The 21970-nt window shown below is 31.9% G+C and overlaps 1 protein-coding gene across 3 annotated transcripts; it reads left to right on the forward strand.

Moving 5' to 3' along the window:
- The first annotated feature begins 1496 nt into the window (after nt 1-1496).
- Nucleotides 1497-14685, forward strand: LOC120332631 (protocadherin alpha-4-like). Of its 3 annotated transcripts, XM_078119296.1 has the most exons (22): nt 1497-1629; nt 2314-2561; nt 3437-3614; nt 4019-4132; nt 4210-4343; nt 4457-4665; nt 4978-5123; nt 5415-5543; nt 5639-5756; nt 6132-6309; nt 6440-6583; nt 6692-6862; nt 7024-7269; nt 7418-7636; nt 7812-7954; nt 8036-8120; nt 8221-8299; nt 8462-8551; nt 9202-12071; nt 12548-12657; nt 13006-13133; nt 13559-14685. In XM_078119296.1, exons 1-19 carry the CDS (start codon nt 1509-1511, stop codon nt 9879-9881), a joined length of 3432 nt encoding a protein of 1143 aa, XP_077975422.1. In that variant the 5' UTR covers nt 1497-1508; the 3' UTR covers nt 9882-12071; nt 12548-12657; nt 13006-13133; nt 13559-14685. The 3 variants fall into 3 exon arrangements, with proteins under 3 accessions (XP_077975422.1, XP_077975423.1, XP_039255860.2); XM_078119297.1 differs by having other exon boundaries at nt 9202-12657; nt 13519-14685; XM_039399926.2 differs by having other exon boundaries at nt 9202-12657.
- Nucleotides 14686-21970: the final 7285 nt, after the last annotated feature.

Below are 21970 nucleotides of genomic sequence, written 5' to 3' on the forward strand. Positions count from 1 at the left end.
ACGAAGAAATAAAATTGGATGCCATCGTTTTTTTTTCCAGGACAAATTAGATATATATTTTCCAAAATTTTAGTAAGAGATAAATTAAAATAGTTAAATACGTTAGTCCTGGCGACCATCACAATTGCAAGGGATTTCAGGTTTATTTTCAAGTTTAAAATAAACTTTTTTGTGGAATTCGGTGAAAATGATAATATTTATATTTCTTTTAAGGTAAACAAAAATGCGCGACATCTGCTTTCTATAAACCGTTATGCATTTCCCAGCAGGAATTATATTTACAGCGTGCCACATAGAGCAGGCGCACAAACATCCGTATCCTCTGATATGTGTTTGTTCTTCGCTAATACCAGATTGAATGATATTAAATCCCGTAATCCTTCATACACGCTTTGTTTGTTGATTAATATATCTATATAATATGATACCCAGTCTGCAGCTAAACAGATATAATTTAGTCATAGGCTTTGCGGTTGTTAGACTTTATTCCGAAACACTTGGAAAGAGACACTAAAAAGAGAAGCATCGTATATTGAACATGAAGAAACCGTGGCGAGATTGACGTAGTTTAGCGAGGTCGTTATTTTCAGCATCTATTGAATTAAAATCTGTTTGTAACTGACTCCGGGAATTTTGGCAGTGTAGTTGGTTATCAAGGCTGTTTAAGTAAGTCATCAGGATTCAATCTTGGATTCAGTTTGAATCAACTTGGATTTAACAATTTAATAGGTAAGTCATGGCGAACTAGAAAAAATTGCCAGTATGTAATAACAAGTCGTAAATGTGCGAAACGATGATTAACTTCGTGCTCAGCTGTAGGATAGCATGATTTCATTTTTTGAGTTTCATTTAAATTGTCCAGTCATTTATCAACGCACAAAAAGTAGATTAATCAGGTCAGTGCTTTTACTCAAACCAATGTACAGCAATCCTCAATTTATATATTGACCTTGCCTATTCAAAGATGCCTTGATGAGAATATATTTGACAAGAATGTCATATAAGCAGAATAATTCAATTATGCATTGAAGCGAGAATACATTTTATTCCTGCGCCCATGGAGTTGATCAGATCAGACAGAAAATCTATTGAAAGTCTGGGATGCCAAAGTATAATCTTCAAGTGGAAAGGGTTTACTAATTATAAGAAGCAGCATAATAAGTTTTAAAGCGCAATATTGAATGCCATAATTCCATTAGTCAAATTTATGTAAAATTGAGGCCGAGATTAAACAGAGCGTTTTATTATGGACTTATGTATGTACGTTGAGTATGGAGAATACAGTTACATATTTAGGTAATTTTTTCGGCATGATGACCATAATTGCAGATCTTTTGGACAGTTAGTCATACAGAGTTGAACCAAATAGAAATTGATGTTATCTTTTTTTTTACAATTATATACTATTCAATTCAACAGGTATCGTTCTACAAGAATCATGCCCCTTCATAATCAACGTATATTGTTACCTAATAATATTTACGTTTGCTTTACAGATATACTTCAAAATGCCACCATATTTTTTAAAAATATATGTACTATTATATGTAATTTTTAACTTTCGTTTATGCGTTTCATCACCTCCAAAGATAAAATTGGATTTACATGTCGAAGAAGAAACAATGCGAGGTAAAAAGCAGTTAGTTGCTGAAGTTGGTTAGAATTATTTAAGTAGAAGAGTGAAATGGCTATTCCTATATTTATTTATATTTACCCTTATTTCAAAATGCTTTCACTCATACATCTTGCTATGGGACTATTGTTGCGAGTTCATGGCATCTCTGTAAATTTTAATTCATTCGAAATTATTGTTCATAGCGACGTAAAATCAGACCGAATAATACCGTGTTGCATCATTAACGAGAGCCAATGACGGAAAATTTGTGAAAATAATTTTGACAGTGTTGTGAATTTGTGCCCAGTAGAGGGTGAAATTCTAAATATATCTACGTTAAAAATTTCGTACATTTTTCAATAAAACAATACTACAATTCTTATTATACCTGAAATCGTTGCCGAGTAATTCAAAATTACATTTACCAAGGTCATAAATTTATGCTACCCTATAAGAGAATCGATTACTTCTAATTTGATATTGTTACTGCAAAACAAGCAATGCGATCCCTTTAATTACAAACTATATAATATTTTTAATTTCAAACAAAAATAAATTTGATTTGGTTCATCATTATTCGAGAATTATTTCCATCAGTGGTCAGCAATATATATCAGCTTCCCAAATCATCGCAGACGTCTTTTGGTTTGTGACTTAAGCTTATCTCATTCATTAAAAGGCCAACTCTCTTTATTCAGGACGAATATTGGCAGAAATCGACCCACTTGTCAACAAAGACATTTCCAGTCGAATTAATCGAAAATTTAGAATTATTTCACAAAATATTCTGTCGAAAAACACACTAGGAGCAATTGTATCTAACAGAGCAAAGAGAATTGAAGTGCTTAAAATAAATGAAAAAACTGGAACTTTGCGTTTATCACAAACAATCGACAGGGAGAAAATTTGTCCATCAAGTGCTGGGAAATGTATGATCAGAGCTCAAGTAAGTTTCTATTTGTAACCTAATAATTTATGTGAACCTTGAGGTTTATTTATAGTCACCACATTTCGAAATCGACACTGATCACGTGATTTATCACACAATTTTTATGGTATGATCGGTTTCACACTATATATAAATATATTTGTGAGCTTTTCATATTTTTCAATTTTAGTTTCCATACAATACATACAACCATATAACATATGATTTATAATCCAATCACTGATTATTACTTTTAAAATTGAAAAAATAAAAATAAAAACCAGCAACAACTTCTAATATTGAATTCAAGTGAAATACGATTTTGAGCAGTTCTACTTGTACTATGTAAAAATTGTGCATCAGTCGTAACTATGAAAACGGTCTGTCTGTCTGTCTGTCTGTCTGCCTGTCTGTCTGTCTGTCTGTCTGTCTGTCTGTCTGTCTGTCTGTCTGTCTGTCTGTCTGTCTGTCTGTCTGTCTGTCTGTCTGTCTGTCTGTATGTATGTATGTATGTATGTATGTATGTATGTATGTCTGTTAGATGCACGCGATATCTCACGAAAGCGAGATTAAATCTGCCCCAGATTTCGCATGTGCATTCATCATATCTCGGACCAGAACCCTTATGATTTTGGACGAATTATGTCGTATAATTAGCGAGTTATTAATCAATTAGTGATGGGACACAAGTTGTCACTATGGAGTAAAAGCGCTGTTTTGGGGGATCCCCTCACTTTCGATCGATAAGTCTTCGGTCTCTGACTGATATTCTCGTTCAATTCATTATACACTAAAACATATTGCAAAAATCTCTAAATACTAAAATCTTGAAAAAATAAAATATTCATAAATAAATGCCTAATTTTAATTTACAACGTTGTTTTACTCTACAGATTGTTGTTTTACCTCAAAAATATTTTCAACTGATTGAGACTGACGTCACTATCGATGACGTCAATGATAATACACCTACATTCCCACATGAAATTTTACACCTGAATGTATCAGAGAATTGGTCACTGGGTGAAGTTATTAACTTGGACTCGTTTCAGGCAAAAGACAACGACATTGGTAAGATATATTTTTAAATTAACACAATAAAACTACAGAAAGTTCAAATAATAAGAGGTTACTAAAATATAAATTGTATTTCAAATTAAATCAGTATTATGATCAGAAATAAAATTGCTGTACACGATGATCTTTTGTAAATGCAAGGGTGTGAAATATTGTAGCAAATTTACCATTCATTTTATTACTTATGGTGTATACAAGGTCCAAGTATGATCATCAAATAATGCGTGATTCAATAAACTGTAGCTGTCAAGCCTAATATGTGCGAATAAAAGCATTATTTAATAATACTAACTCGCTATTGAAGCATTGGATCATGTGTCTTTTTATGTCGTCACAGCTTACGACATTTCATCACAATCAAGTATTTTTTTATTTCAAACGTTTTTTTTTATTATCAGGTAACAATTCAAAATTGGAGTATTCACTCTCACCAAATCCTTACTTTGAGTTGAAACATTTTATTGACAACAAAAATTCTTCCCACCTGCAGTTATTCCTGTTAAGAAAACTTGGTAAGTCATAATGAAATTTTATGATTAATGCTATTCTGAAAAATATGATTTTTACTCATGTTTTATTTTATTCGTAGATTATGAAGACAACCCAGTCATAGAAATGAAAATTGTAGCTTCTGATCTTGGAATTCCTTCACTTAGAGGAGGAATGGATCTCAAAATACTCGTTCTCGATGTTAATGACAATTATCCAGTATTCGAGGAAGAGGTAACCTAAATGCATGTTGTTAATATAATTATTACAAAATTTGTAAATATATTCTTTTTCCTCAATAGCTAGATTATCAATTCTTTAATAAATTTCTGATTATCAATTTCTAGGAGTATTCAGCCACACTGAAAGAAAATGCTTCTCCGCAATCCACAGTAGCGATTCTCCGAGCCCACGATGCTGATAGCGGATTGTTTGGTGCTGTGAGATACTATATTTCTTCAAGAAATAGTAAAGAAATAAAAAACCTCGTCAGAATAGATGAGATTACAGGAGTAGTGTCGTTAAAAGAAACAACAGACCGAGAAAATCATAATGGGTAAGGTTAAAAAATGTGATATTGCAATATTCAAATAAAAAACATTAACGCTGAAAAAGAGTGAACGAATTAGAAAATTTATTGAAATTTATTTAAAGTTGAACGTTTCATAAATGCAATAGTCAATAATAGTAGTTCTAAAGACAACCAATAATCATTTATGTTATTTCTCTTTTGATAAATATGACATTTGTATCTAAAATTTACCTGGCAAATAAGTTGGGGATGAAATAAGTGTATCGTAAGTTGTGCGTGGATTTAGACAATATTTCATTCTCAATTTTGATCTACATCTGTTATTTATTTCTCTAGTCTTCGCGTCCTAGTTGGTGCAATGGACTTGGATCCCATGAATCCAAAAACAGGGGAAACATGGCTTGTTATTTATCTGGAAGACGTCAACGACAATTCTCCAACAATAAGTATTGACTTCATTTCTCAACATTCAGAAAAGACAGGTAATATTTTATTGAAAAAAAAAAAACCGTTCAGGTGTATTCAAAACAAACACAAAAACGAAAAAACAATTAGTTTGGACATTCAGAAGCACAGTATTATTATATATTTTTAGTTATTCAGAATATTTTGCTCAATTTCAGCTTGATTTGCTCAATAAATATATTTGACTAAATTCATTGATCTATTCGATTTTTTTTATTCGAATTACAATAATTTATATTAATAACCACGCCTATGAATAATTATTTATGTTTTAAATTTACACTTTTCTTATTTCACAATTTATCTAGTTTATCTATCGGAATTTTCGCCAAAGGGAACGTACATTGCAAGGGTTTCTGCTACCGATTCTGATTCTGGCGACAACGGGAAAGTAAAAATGACTCTCACCACTAAAGTCGAATGCCGAAATTTGAGAGGTAACTGATTAAGTTTTACTGTCTATATCGTTTGATTTCTAATTTTTGTTACAATTTTCTAATCATTTCCTCCTACTTGAAAAATATATTTTCAGACGATCATTTTATTTTATCAAGTGGCGGATTCTTGGAAAATAATTACTCCTTTGATCGAGAAAGTTGCAGCAAATATAAAATCGTTATAAATGCTTGTGACCATGGAACACCTGAATGGTATATTTAATATTTTAAATAATTGTTTCTTGACTGTTATTGAAAAATGTAGCTCATACATTCTGCGATAAAGAAATTCTTCGCGACTTTTGGTCGCGACTTATGAAATGTTTATTGTTTCTAGTTTTTTATACATGTAAATTATATTTTTATTATCCTCGAGTTGAAACTGTTATTTTTCACCAGGTTCTATTTATTTTGAATTTTTTCCTTTAAATGAGTATTTTCGTAACTTAAAAGCAATATCGCAAATCAACTACAATGACTCACTTTGTTGTTTACTTCAGTAATACATTGTATATATTGTGTAGCTTTCAGTGTGAGCGTGAAATAATGGGCTGGATATGTCTTTACATAAATTTATATATTGTTCAGGTGTTCAGACGAAACAGTCACCGTTATAATCTTAGACGAAAATGAGGTCCCGCCAAAAATTCATACTCCGTTTGAAAGAGTAGTTCTGAAGGAAGATGCATATTTGGGAACTGTTGTTACAACTATTATAGCGTCAGATGCGGATGCAGTGAACGGACCTGGTTTCACCAAAAATGAGGTAAGAAATATTTAGCTTGTTTTGTAGCTATGATAGTAAAACAGTAAGATTTTTACACAGCAAAATATCCAAATTAAAGGTATTATAAATTTGTTTTCTTCATATAAATATGAACTAAATTCCTTCTCAGAATGATGACATTATTACATCTCGAAATGGAGAAATCTTTTTTTCAATCGTGGACGACAACAAAGTTCCGTTTACAATTGGGAAAAAATCCGGAAAAATTCGGCTCATGTCACAACTAGACAGAGAAGTTAAATCGGAATGGAAGGTAATAAAAATAATATTTTTTCCAATGTGATGATATTTTTAATTTTTGTTATGGAAAATAAAATAGGATAGTAGGATATGCTTCAATTTGTTTCAAATTTGCTTCTAGTTGAAGATATTAGCTCGAGACGGGGGATTACCACCTATGGAAAGCTATGCTAATATTATTGTGGAGGTAGATGACGTCAATGACAACAGCCCTCAGTTTGTCAATCCATCTGCAAACAATTCGCTCGTGTATGTCAACGTTTTAGAAAAGTCAGCGATTACAAAAGTAAAAGTAAGTTTGTTACATTTCACGCTAATTATTAATATGGTGGGAACTAATTTGAACAACATTAATATAAAAAATCTATATTCTGTTTTTAATAACTATATGAATACATTAATTATATCAAATTGTCTTTTCAATCTGATGTCTATTTTTCATTGCATCAACAGGCGATCGATTCAGATTCTGGGATAAATTCAAAAATCATATATTCCATCTTTGAATATACGAACAATTCGAAAGCACATTCTGGTTCAATGGATAATATTTCAATGCTTGTAAAATCTGAAAAAACGACCCCTCGTAAAGAAGACAGACATTATTTTATCATCAATCCAAACAATGGGGAATTACGTCTTAATTTTAGCAGGAAAAATTTGGAAGATTCTATAGGAGCACATTATATACGAATCAGGGTAAATTATTCTTAATTATTGAATTTTAAAAAACTAATTTGAATGAATATTGAATTCCCAACAACAACAGCTTGCGTGTGTTGATTTTCTTCATATTTCATTCGAGTTACTGTGACCAAAAATTTTATTTATTTCCTTACTTTTTCAGGCCAACGATCATGGAATCCCTTTAATGTATTCTGATAGATTCTTAAAATTGATTGTCGGCAAATATCCAAGTCAAAGTGGGAATCTCTTTACAAGAACAAAACAACTATTTTCACATTCTGTTGATCCGTTTATGCTCACCGTTGCACTTGGATGTTCTGTTCTCTTTTTGTTGGTTGTTGCTATAGTGATAGCAGTAAAATGTAGAAGTACGGACAAGGTTAGTACATTTCTGATATTTTTTGTCTGATAAATCACATATTTGTTGCCATATTGTGAATTTGAATAATGCTGTAAATTTAAATTTTATCGATTAACTCCAAGTTAAATTTACAAAACTTTTCAAACTACAAATTTCTGCTCCTACTATTGAAGTTTTCTTGTTCTTTTTCCAGAATTTTCGAAAACGTAGCAGTTCCGTTACAACAAGTATCGAAATTAAAAGGAAGGGATTTAAAAATAATAAATCAACAAAAGTAACATTTTACGACGAAATTGAGAAAAGAAGACAAAAAGAAATGAAATCTTCACAAGAAAGGTAAATTGTTATATCATAGTATGGTATAAATGACATCTCAAAAATAGAAACTGACTGAATATATCATTTTCTGTCTTGCAGTCTTGACTCAATGAAGCCGAATAAAGCGAATGAAGCTGCAGATAATTTGAGTAATGAAGCAGTGCGTTGCAATCAAACGAGTACAGTGAGTATGACACTTTGATTTTTACTCGTTTACTTCGAATATGTTTATTACAATTCTCAAAATGTTTAGTATATCAATGAAATCTTATCTTTTGTTTCAGAACATATCATTTACGAATCATTCTGATAGTGACAGTGGAAAGGGTGATAGTGATCTTGATGCCGCTGTTACCTCGAAAGGTATGGTCATATTTTGGCACTTTTATTCATCGGTATAAAATATTAAAACCCAACTGAATTGTATCATAAAGCAGCTGCAACGTGGTATTTATTAACTGAGGTTTAGAGTCGTTAATACTCCAAATTGATCAAAAGATTAACTTTCTAGCCATTTTATTTCAGAACATATTCAACTGAAGCAACTTGCATCTAGATGTGGTGAACATTGTCGCATTTACGGACATAGTGATATGTGTTGGATGCCAGTGAACGGTAAGTAATGCAAGTTTGGAGTCAATGAAGAAAAAAAAATAACGTTATAGACAATAGCACAGACTGCTGCCATTGTACTACTAATTACTCTGTGTGGGTTAGCAGATCTGAATTTAATCTGATTGGAGTATAATTACGAAGGAAGGGATTTTGACTCGTCCACATCGTAGGTTGAATCAGTCTCTCTCTTCAAACTCTCCCTCCAAAACCAAGTACATGCATCTCGAACAAGTGAATAGTTTACAGTTTTTATGCTCGACCCGAACTGGAAACCGAAAAAAAAATGTGATTTGCCCTATTTCCCTGAATAGAGATAAAAATTCTATTCTATCCTATAAAACTATTCAAGACAAATAAATATTTTGTTGTTCAAATGAGTTTGTGTAGTGAGGAACTTGCTGAGCATAAGCACGATTGTTGCTTAGCAAGTGAACGTATATATTTTAATTACAATAATCGTACTATAAGTCTAATTTTTCGAAACTTTTTTGAACCTAACTCAAGGCAAATTGTTGTATAAATGTATTTAGTGTTTGACGGTAGATTTGAACCTGCAATACTTCTCTAATGTATAATTAACGCCAGAAAAGATTATAAGATATTATATTGTAAGGAAACTGTGAATAAAACATAGCTGTTACGTTTTACAGAGAGTCACGATGTACGACCAATCCTTACGCAATACAACTGGGAAAAACTGAAACCAAGATATATTAGAGATAATAATGTTAGAAAAAGCATGGCTTTTTCCTCATCGTCCTTGATGCTTGGAAAAATTCACAGTCCACCCAGTTCCACAGGAAGAGAAATTTACAGACCGCAACATAGAGTGTTTGAAAGAAGACATTCTAACCCCACTCTTTTAGAAGAGCAACCTCATCCTTATTCACGCAATGACATTGGTTTCACATCGCCTCCTAACTATTCATCAATACTTCAGCAAAATAATTCCATGGTACAGTACGTTTCCCCTCCTACTTCAAATATTTCCACCCGTACATTATGTCTCAAACGATCTTCAAAAATTGACAAAATGACAATGAATTCAACAAATATTGTATGCAACCTCGACACGGTTTACGAAACTGAGTCAGTATCTCATTTATCCAGTGAATTCGATTTGAGTTCACCTCAGTGCAACTCAAAAGAATTGAGGGAAACCAGAAACCTTATTAATAAGAACTCAATACATTCCGATGCGTACGGAAGGGATTTACATGAAAATGTGAATGCTTCTCATATTAATCCACAAAGCGCAAAAAAGCACAAAAGCTTATCGATGGAAGAAACGGAAGATATCATCAATAACATTGAAAATTTACTTCTTTAATCTTTTTTAACATTGTTTTTAATAAAAACTTATACTTTTTCATTGATTTTCTATTCGAATGAATCTAGTGGAACTACTTGATAATTGTTTAGGCTTATGTAGACAGAAATTGGAAGGTGCTTCATCTAGAAAGGCATTCTAAAAAAAAGCTTTCATAGGTATTTTTCTATAGTTTTTGGTATATTTGAAACTTCTAAATGTCCGCCGATGCGGTATTTTATTCCAAGTCTAAGATTAGGTTTTCTGATTATTACCGTCATCATCACATTTCTGCCAATATATACGAGAAGAGGGTATTCCTAAAAAATAAGTACAAAATACTGATCATATTTTACTCGATAAATTACTGCTTATTAATGCTGAACAATCTCGCAGTTTGTCTTCATCGTATTATATTTAAATACTATAGACATATTCGAATAGCTGGTTCACTTTTCCGAATGAGAAGAATTTAAGAAAAATGTACGAATATCGATTATTAAAACATATATTTTAATAAATAACAACAACAACCTCAGAATAATAACAAAACCATTTGTATATCCACTTCGGTTCGAAAGAGACCCGGAAACGTTGAAAATTAAATAATCGAATTTCATATATGAATGGTGAAACATGGATGGGTACATTGTTTATCTCAGCCTACTGAACATCCTGTAATTGCTGTGGTGGAATGCTCAGAGACGCATCAAGAATGTAATATTGCATGACTCAAATATCCTGTAACGTTATTCTTATGATCACACATTGTCAGACATACAGAGTAGAGATTTATTTTCTTTACGTTGTAACCAGATTGATAGGACATATTTTGTATGGCATTTTACATAGATATACAGGCAATAATCAAAAGAAAGGCCGGATATTAACTTATGTATTAGCTGTCGAGAATATTCGATTATTTTAGAATCTGATTCTATTTCGTATCCCATTATATTTGTCGTTAACTTTCTTTAAATTAGCATTAAAAACAGAGTATAAAGAATGAATAAGGTTAGTGAAAAGAATTCATTCAATGAATGCATCAAATACTTTATATAATAATGCCGAGATTTTCTGTTACATGAAGCTTCACTCAGTAGTACATTTATTATGTAAATTGGCTCTCCCGTAGTATGTGAACCAAGATGGCGGACACCTGAACATAGTATGTGTACCAGGTTAGGGTTAGGCCATAATTTCATTCCAATTTACTTTATTTTAAGTTCTATTACGAGTTCGGGGACTGGCCAAGTGACTCTCGTAGTATTTGTACCTGAAATGAAACCTGTTACTCGTACTACGTTCCGGTGTCCGCCATCTTGCTGGTCAACATACTAAGGGAGTATCAATTTTTGTTTGCGAGTAATACCGTGCCGTATAGTTATCCTTTTCATTTTAAAAATGACCCTAAAAACTCAATTAAATGATAAATGCTAGTTAAATGTGCGTTAGTGCCATTTGCGTCACGATTTCAAAAGAAACATTCATTACGAGAGAAACACATGATATTTAATCGATGGTTCGAAGGAACTTTTATGTAATGATATATTTGCAAAACTTCTTTTTAAATATTAGATTTCATTTCAAATATTCGAAAACGATTAGTTTCTTTAAAACTACGACCCATATCAAATATAACAACACCACAAGTGTTACGAATCGAGAAAAGATGCAAACGCAAGAAAAAGAAACGAAGAACGCTTTTGGTGGATGTTGAGGCAGCACCGCTGAGGCATGTAATTGCCTCGTGGTATTCGAATTATTGTTTTCTTCAATTAGAATGAAACTGTTTTTTTTTTTTTATATTGCTACTGACGGATTCAAATTAATGTCGATTTGAATCGCTTCAAAATTCTAAAACTTACATCCCTAACCGAGATTCCAATTGTTCTTGTAAATTTCTACAAATCACAATTGTATCTGTAAATTATTTTTCTTTCGATAAATCATGAATATTCCTTCTGTAATGCGTAGATATACGAATGCACAATTTCACGATGCTGTATATATCGTGCAATACTGCATCGTATGTTTAAATATTAAAAACATCCTTATCTGTGGGTGGATTGGTTAGAAAAATATATAAAGCGTCGCGTCATTAAACTGTATTGTTCTGCCATTTGAGCTGAATACAAAACCTAACATAGATTGGGTGAGAATAATACTGACTTCTCGCAATGCTAGAACATGTAACAAACAAGGAATCAGGTGATAGAATCTTTTGAGTCGTATTCTCAAGCGTTTAAATTACGTTGAAAAATAGTTTGTACTTTTGACCTATGCTGATGTAGTATAAACTCCCTTTTTTAAAGAATTAATTTAACACAAGGAGATGCAAGTCTTAAATCAATGACCATTGTTGTGCATAAAAAGCTTTATTACTGTTTCATTGTAACTAATTCGGATTAAAGACGCTTTATTCAAATTCATGGTAATAGACCAATCGCACTAAGCCGCTTATTGTCGTTTCTAATCTTACTAATAGAAACATTTAGTTTGGAGTGAACTGAGTATAATTTTTTCGGGTATTTGTTACAACGAAGACGCAGAATATACTTAAAGGGAGATTCTCAATGCTGGAATTGTTTCGTAGTGGATAGATTGATAAATGAGTTTTAAGAATCTGGTGGAATTTTTTCAGTTTGATTACCCCCAGATCAGTGCTTTGTTTCAATTTCTTGCAGTGGCTTGAGACAAAATAGATAGCATCATTGACAATGTCCGCCTCGGAAGAAACTCAAAGAAAAGAGAAGGCATCAAATATATCATTAACTTCTCACCAATACGAGACAAGGTTATATGCGGATATCATTTTAAAACTTTCATCCTGTTTGCAGAGTATTTTCAATAAAATAGGATTATGCGTTTTCTTACGTTTATAATAAATAGTACCTAACGCGAAAGCCATTTGTATAATCTGCAAACAAGCCTACGCATTCCAAAATATGCAGCAGTATTTTTTTAGCACTGTGTTCCCACTAAAAATAATTGCATTTTGACAGAGCAGAATATGGGTGGCCCAGAGAAGGCTCCTTTGCTGCATTTTAAGGATAACAAAATGAATAAAAATGTAAATCTATCTGAGGTACAATGGTTCTATACTAAAGGGTGCATGTAATATCGTAGTATTTCATTCTTATAGGTTTGAAAACGAGGAAGCTTTCCAAAGTTTGGTGGATTTTCTTGCAACCGATCTCGCTAGTGTAAAAGACAAGAGACATGGTTTCAAAAAAGTGCCGGTAAAGAAGATTAAATTTTCTGACGGTCAAGGTACGTTTAATATTTGATTGCTCCGATGCATTGAGTATTCTTAAGTAAAACTTGCTGCATGAATGTTTCTAATATAGAGTGTGGAACTCAATAAATGAGAGTGAATCGCTACTGTTATTTTATTACCCAGTGTGCTTTGTGGCTAGATGCTGGTGGCTAGTTCATCGTGAATTATCCAAAGCTTTAAATTCAGACTCTAAATAATAAAAGTGAATAAACGATCTTCTATACTCTACTATACTATAAAGTCTATAGAATGAGAAAAGTTGATGGTGCTTTTACACGACAGCAAGTTTGAAAGTGATTGAAATAAATTAGACCAAATTAATGACCGTCAAAACGATATATCTTGACAAAATAATTTGTTTATAATAATACTATTTAGGCATCGTCTCAAAAACCTCAATCTACTAACAATAATTTAGTGTCACCGGTTGTCGAGAAGATAAAGAAGAAATATGCACACACCGCGTGTCCTCATTGCCAGAGAGTTTACAACGATTTTGAGACTTCCGTCCTTAACGGTTGTGGCGTGACGAATCATAGAAGCAACAATGATCATATGTGCGTCAGACTTTTAACTGAGGTGGAAGAGCAAGCAATACCGCGGATATGTGTACCTTCTGTAAAGCCACTGGAACTTAGACTTGATTTGTTTAAATAACTTCAAATTACAAGTTGCTTTTTTTTTTTGATGATACTTTATAAAGAATCTGACTTTACGAACGCAAAATTATTTTGTCATCTTCAATGCTGTTGCCAGGTATTTTGAATAAATTATTTTAATTTTAATTTTTTGTGTGAAAAGTCTATAAGGCTTTCACATATATAACAATAAAATTTCAGATATTAATGTTCGATTTCTTAATGAAATGTATATTTAAATGTATTCATGTATTTAACAATAAAATATGTTAAAGATTGAACGCATTTACTACAACATTTTCGATTATTTTTCAAGTTTTGTATCAACTTTGTGAAATCGCTAGATGTCGCTCTGAAGCACTAATAGCAGATTAAGTTTCTCGGACATCCTGCGCTTTCTCTTATTTAGATAGGCGATTTTAGTTTTTTGTAGCTCCAATATTGAGTCAATTGCTCTTTTGAAATGAATTTGAGGTGTCGTTAGGAAGCAATTAACGTGATTTAGATGGCAGTATTCTACACATCCTATCTTCTCATCTGGCTGTCAATTGATGGATAATGTTGTGTTGAATATCTACAATGTCCCTCCTTTGTAAATATTGAATAAAATATACCGTTATTGCGCTTTTTTCATGTAAGTCGCCTTTCTGATGCAATTGATAATCTTTTGTCAAAAAACAGTAAATACAAGCTGACCCACATTAAAAGTATTTAATATTTTTGTTTAATATCAATCGTCAATTATTACAACATTATTGCGCTTTGTTTTTCAAAGTCATCAAACAGTAGGCCAACAGAATTCAAATTATTTCATCACTAAAAGACATATGACAAGAATGTGCATATTCGATTGAGCATGAAATTGAAATGAAGTGAACCCTGTTGTGAATAAATTATTCAGAAAACAGTTTTTTGCATTTTCTGACTTTGATCTTAAAAATTTTCAACCATTACGACTACCGCCGTTACTACAGTCTGCAGTATTGTCCTTTAGACGAACCAACTTTTGTAACTGAAAAGTAATTGCTTATTTCAATTTATCCGATCATATGCCATTCAAGGTTTCAAGTTGAGATAGGTTTGTGGAGAAAAATATTTTCTGCAATTCAGGGCAACTTTAGAGTATATATTTGCAATTCAGTTGATTCTTTATTGGAACTGGGATTGGATGATATCATAATTAATAGGTATCATTGTATGATAAGCTACATGAATAAGTAAAATACTGAATTATAGTACTCGGCTACTGCTCAACTTATTCTGCAACAAGTTCTTTGCCATAAAAGAATGACTCTTATTTGTTTATATTCTTTCTGATAACAAATGTGCCTAATAAACACGCGGTTAAGAATAGCTTTCTGATATCTCAAATATATGTATAAATGAAAATTTTGAAAGCGGTTTATTGAGCTATGATCTATCTCAGCGTACATGCTTGCACGAAAATCCATCGAGCTGAAATATTTTCCACTTAACTTAATTACGGCCAAATGTCACTTAATTTGGAGCAACAAAAATAAACACGCTTCGTTTGCACAAACAATAAACTCTTTGGATGCCTACATATTTCAACGGCAGCCATAGTTACTGCGTTGGATAATAAATGAGCTTCGTAAATATATATGAGGTACTTTCTCTGTCTTCAAATTATCAATTCCTTCTTTTTGTATCTTCTAATGACAATCACTGGAATAACTGAGTTGATTCAAACGCCCCAGACGAACATATTGTAATTCCTGCTAATGCTCACCTCAAACCTCAATCGATTATTTAATGGATGATCCCCAGCGTATGTTTTCAATTGAAACCCAGAGTTTGAATAATCTCTATTAACGTTAAAAGACCGTTGTATAATAATGATTACCGATAATGAATCGAGATCGCCTACTTACTGCAAAACTTTAATTGGTCAATATTCACTTGCTCTAAGAATAGGAGATTTCCAAACGGTGAATCCTGGTAGTCAGTAATCGTTTTTATATTATGTATTGGTGTCTGAATGGGGCCTTTCACTTCACACCTATGTGGACAGGTATTATGTGTGTGGTGTATCAGCATATTTAGATTGGAGAAAAAAATGACGCATCCACGAAGATATGAGAACATGTTTAAAAGAGTGTAGGGAGTGCAATTGAATGCTTTGCCCCCGTCCATAATATTATCCATGAGGCTTAAAATTAATTCAGTGCTTACTCTATGTCAATGTCGTTGGTAAATTTTTGTAATTAAGACTTGCTTCATTAGTATTTCTTGGACAACAGCATATCAATTAAAGATAAGATTCAATAAAATCATAAATCAATCACTGTGTTCGATGCTCAAGTATTCCAGATGAAATTGTGGCCTTATTATCGTTACGCTTTCTTCTATGAAGAGGCTGAGCATAGATTTTATAGCGGTCTTTAACCATACCCCGTGATACAATAAATATATATACGATGATATGATTTAGACAGTGAATATATTATATTAAGTTAGCAAATTTGGATTGTCATATCCTAATTAATTAAATTAGATGTAACAGTAGAAAAGTTCTTTTTGTTGACATATTTTTACCCTGGTAATGCTTCTATACCGTGTAATTGTGTTTGGTAGTTACGGATGCTGATGCTTCCATTATCTACGATGAGTCACAAAAGTTGATATTACGTCTAGTTTAATATAGATTGAAATTTGTTTAGTTCAAGTAGTCGATGAAATATATTCGATTCATTTACTTTTATTTGTCGGAAAGATTAGGAAGTATACAATGTCAAAACCAGGTAATCTTCACCAAACAAAAACATAATGATTGTAGGATTGTTCGCCTACTGACACGGAACACCACAAATGACGTAGTTCTAATCAGCAGATGAAATTCAGACAGTTGTTCCATATATATTCACCTAATTACTAAGAGAGGTCGCGTATTTGTTAAAATAACCCGTAACCAATATGTCATCGATATTGGGTTGTTTATACACGATTATTACCATTGTGTATCACTAAGAGGGATCAAAACTATTAATATGTAAAATGTGAATATTGTAACTGTAACAACATTTCGTATATAATCAGTTATCTAGTTCATAGGTTCTGAAAGTGCTCCATACTGAGCCCCAGGGCTGCGTGAAAGGAACCTAAGGGATCCTCGAGCTATTCGATCACTTATAAAAATACTGACTTGGTTAATTTTGTTACTGTCCAAAGAAGCAATAACCGTAATCATTAAATTTGACAACCGCAATTTGAATATTTTTTGAATACAAAGCAGCAAATACATCCGAGTCACTAAATACAGTAATTTATTCAGGAACATTAATCGGTAAGTAACGATTTTATTTTCATAAATTCATTGTAGGGCTCCGTGAATAATATTCAACCTCTTCACAGGAGCTTCCAGCGTTCATGTGAAATGATCCATCGCCATCCAATTCATACAATGATAAGTCAGTGAAGTCACTGCATTTTTTCAGTATATAGAGTGAGTGTCATTCTTCTGAATTGTCATAATTGGTTGTTGGTATTTTCTTACGTACGAGGATCGTCTGTCAGGGAGATTATGCATATATTTCTTGAGCGACACCTTATAAATTAATGATAAGGGTAAAAGTCATCTCCATCATAGCGCAGTGGACTTTCGGTAATTGCAATTTTTTGGTAAATCGATAATAAATTTTAAATTTCTGATTATGGATTGAAAATGTTTGTTTGATGTGGGTGCATTTAAGTTCAATTACACTTTGCTCTTTTAATATTCAACATATTCTTAATTCTTGAAAAGGTTCAGGATATAACGCAACCTTATATGAACTTGATAGGAACAAGAACATGTAAGAAAATTGATAATTTAAGATTGTAGTATGGAACAACAATGATGATATGACTGATATGGTCATTTTTGTAATATTAGTGATAATTTGTTTCAGTGAGTATTTGTGATTTGGAAACGGAATTAACAACCATCGGTTATTTCGATTCATGGAATCTTATTGTTTTTATCAAATTCACAAGAGTCAAGTGTTTCAGTTATTTACCTATTCAATCAAACTACTCCCCGGAATTGGGAAACAATGTGGGATTGTTTTGGAAATAAGCAACTTATAATTTGATGTTAGGTATTATTGAGATAAAACGAATTTTAAGGATTAAATATCATAACGTCACGCTAATAACCGAATTGCGTAATTCATTTCTAGCAGTTTTAAGAAAAACGTAAAAAACTTCCTACTGATATTGCTATGCCATTGAGAGTCAATTATTTTCCATAGTTCAATTTTTTGATTGTAGCCGGATTTAAGTTAATTTGTATGACCCAGTTATGTGACGTCATAATGGCGCACTGTGACTTAGACAAAAATGTGTCTATGACTAGGGGACATACGCAATTTTGCAACTTGACTATATGTACCAGTCCTGAAAACCAAACAATTCAAAAACGAATGTAATTCTTAGTATATACGATGTCTAATCCCCAAAGTAGCTAATCTGTTTCAATCACATTATTTTTTATGTTTAAAAATATATATTTCATCAATATAACATGCTTTGCACATCCACCGAAATAAGACTAAAGTTAAATATAAAGATTAAAACAGCAATGTACTCTTATATAAAAGCCAACCAAGGCGAATTGGGCTCAGACAGTGAATATCACAAGTGCACGCCGTCCTATACTGTAGTATAAATTGAAATTTATAAGCGCTAAGCTAGAATCTGAGATGCAAAAACTCGAAAATCCTTCGCCGAGGTTATTTTGCCTCTGTGACGTCACAATAGTCCTGCGTTAACAATGATAATTCATTATGACGAAACAATTGAACAAATTTGCATATCATACAAAATCTCTAATTTTATGGGTTTCGGAATTCCTAAAATAAAATCTGAGTTAACAGACAGGTGCGCAGCAGTACATAAATACCCATTTCATGGAAAACTCAAAACCGCCAAAAATAACTTACGCAATTCGATTATTAGCGTGACGATATGCAATTATTTATCTATTTTTTTTTTATAAATTTCCGTATGAGGATACCGATATGATGAGTTTTTCTACGTAGATCTGGATCTGCGTAAATACTGTTCACAAAGAGTACATACCTACTCAATGCCAACATCGTATCTGTAAACTATGTTCCAATAGAATAAACTGAACAAAATCTTAATATAGATGAAGTGCGGTAGAATTTACAATTGTAAAATAAAGTTTTGAATTAAAAAAAGTCATTTTTTTCGTAATACTTTTGTTAAATCTTTTTCTTTTTCGTCTGTAAATTTATCACATGGAATCAAAATAATGCAAAACTTGATTCAGAATATTCAAGTTTTTGTCTTCTCTATTTTTATTATGGTATAAAATTCACTTCTCCACAAGGTTACGTAATGACACGGGCAACTTAGGACTTAGGTGAATTTAGTAATTTTCTCATGCCTCAGATAGTTTTTAAGTAAAAAAGAATTTTTGGGTCTCAGAATTATTATTTTATGACTGACTTCTGGACTTAAATACTATTGATTAAACTTAATAGGTGTCAGTCAAGAATACAAAGTTTGTTTTCGATGAATAAAAGTAGGAAGATCAATTTTTTCTGGAGGTGATGACGTAATTCGGAAGAGTCAATTATAAGGTTATTGCATTAAGTTTTTAATATTTTAATATCTAACAAAGAAGAATGTTAGAACAAAATAATAACTAATGTTAAAAAGAGACATAAATTCATACATTATGCACATTTAGTCATGTTAATTAGATTCTGTATGTTTTTTTTGAAGTTCAATTTAGCAAGAACTTTCATTTGTGTCAAATATAGTCTAAATACTAAATTCAGAATGTGCATTTCATTATAGAATCCATACTGCATTTTTTGAGGAATATAGTCTGTCATTGATTTAGCATGATCTTGACTATCTCCAAGTACAATAATTTGTGCTGATTAATATTTATGAGAAATGTCATTCTAGAAAATTAGCTGGGAGTCAAATTACAATCCACCCCAAATGGTCCTGCCGATAATGTTATGCTTGTCTGTAAATATTCCTACTTTTGGTTCCAATTTAAGCTTTCAATTTTAATTTAAAATTTTAGAGTTAATAGGTGAGATATTCTCTTTGTTTGTATTCTAGACTGAGCATAAATTTAAAAACGAACATAACTGTCTTGATTTAAGCGACCGATTTTTTTAGGCCATCATATGAGACGGACTATTTGTAAGTATAGTTAATGTTCCGAGAAGAGGTTTAGCCTTTTCTATAATGGAAACCACAGATAAAATATCAGTTATAAGTGAACATAAAGAATTTTGTTCAATGGCCCGGTATCGTCCAATTAGATTGAACGACTATTGAGAATAATTTTTTGTAATTTACCAACTTCATTTTGATTTTAAGACAGATGACCTTAATACAATCCCAATTTAATTTAAGTTATAAAAATTTATTTAGTTCTGTTGGCGTTTGAACATGCATCACCGCAAGACCCCAGGGGGTCGAAGTAAGCAATTACAGATTTATTCAACAGGTTGAATAAAACTATTTAATTCAAAGCAAATTTGTTTACTTCTTCGGTATTTTTAATTCTATTTCGCTTATATATTTTTTAAATTAAAATATTTTTCAAATATTTTTGATTGCTGATAAAGTTAGAATCAGAATTAAATATGAAAATAATTTCAGATGTAATTGCAGATATTGTATAAACCCAGTCAGTTAAATAGCTCAGCTTAAGATTATCCAGATTAAGATTTAGGAATCGTAAATTTGTATTTGTTGGAGCTAATAATGATCTGGAATAATTTGTGATAAAGAGTTGTTTTCCTGTGTATTTTTCACCGAATGTATAGCTCATCTTCAATTTGTTGGAGGTCGAACAATACAGCATAAAAATGTATTGCCTCCATAAAAGAAAAGAATAGACAATAACGTTTTTAAGCTATTGACTGAGTGTTGGCACAATAATGCAACAGTATCAGGAGTAATTGAATTTGCGTGTTATCGGCAAACAGCAGAAGTGAGAGCTGACGAAATTTCTCGCTCAATTGAAGAGAAAAATGTCTCTAGAGATTTGAGAAACGCTTCAGGTAATACCTTGGACGATCGTGGATAAAGTTTGAATATGAGATCAGTCACTTGTGGTGTGCCAGCCACACGATGAATAAATCATATCCGAATGTTTTAACGTATGAAAATAGTTTTTCGTCCAACTTTTGCACCCTGTTTCAGGACTATGCTGTTCAGCCTATTCAACTGTCTATTGAAAAGTATATAAAAATCATAAATATCAACAAAATAAAAACCATTTAAAAAAATACTGTTGGTTATTTTTATTTGGCAATTTTTTTTTTTGGCAATGGAAGTATTCAATCATATTTCAATTATCTCTTGTTGATTGTTATGCAGAAATAAGCACCTGATGAAAGGGGAATAATATTACTATGCGACAACATATGAATAAATAATAGGGGTTAAAACTACATGTCAATCATTTCTTGAGTGTTTTACAATTACGGTTTACTTCGTATTTTTCGTAGAGACGCAAATATCAAAACATCAGATAGCAATTTAATCTAGTGACGACGACGAATGCGGTTGGTAATTTATGGGTTGGCAGTTTAGATAGATGAATACTAACATAACCAGTTGTGTATATAGATTAATGTAGAATATACAGTGAAATATAAGCTTTGAAATTGTGTGCAGCAGTATATCTAAAGAAAAGAAATGTACGACAAACATGATGAGATTTGTTATTTATAATCCTTCAGTCAATCTTAGGTCAAGTCGGTACAAATACCAACATTTTGATTTAAGTTTAAACAACTCTCAAGTTTTAATTTTATTTTTATAATCAGTTCCAAGTTGCCAGCATACATATAGAGATTGTGTACATCTAATTTTTAACGAGATTCTCTTTGTTCTCATTGATTTAACCGTCTCGCTATTTCATTCGATTATAATACCGGTATAGAATTACTCTATTTGCCCACTGCCTGTATAAATAACTAAATTAATGAAAGGTTTTGGGAGATGGATCTATAAATGGTTGCAATGGTCATGTAAACCCACACGTGACAAGACATGTCGGACGGTACAGAGCACGTAACTCATTTTTGACGAATATGTCATGTATTTGTAGAAAATTTAGAAATAAATAATAAAAATAGATGAAAAGTTATTTCAGTGATAAATTAAATTGACAACTTGAAAAGTAACATTTT

This window comes from Styela clava, chromosome 13 (genome assembly GCF_964204865.1).
Source record: "Styela clava chromosome 13, kaStyClav1.hap1.2, whole genome shotgun sequence".
NCBI lineage: Eukaryota > Metazoa > Chordata > Ascidiacea > Stolidobranchia > Styelidae > Styela > Styela clava.

Bases quoted from the DNA above. Each gene is read 5' to 3' on its own strand.
- LOC120332631 (XM_078119297.1), top strand. From the start codon at position 1,509: ATGCCACCATATTTTTTAAAAATATATGTACTATTATATGTAATTTTT. The intron at 2,562-3,436 runs GTAAGTTTCTAT...TTTACTCTACAG, and splicing joins AATGTATGATCAGAGCTCAA to ATTGTTGTTTTACCTCAAAA. The intron at 8,121-8,220 runs GTGAGTATGACA...CTTTTGTTTCAG, and splicing joins GTTGCAATCAAACGAGTACA to AACATATCATTTACGAATCA.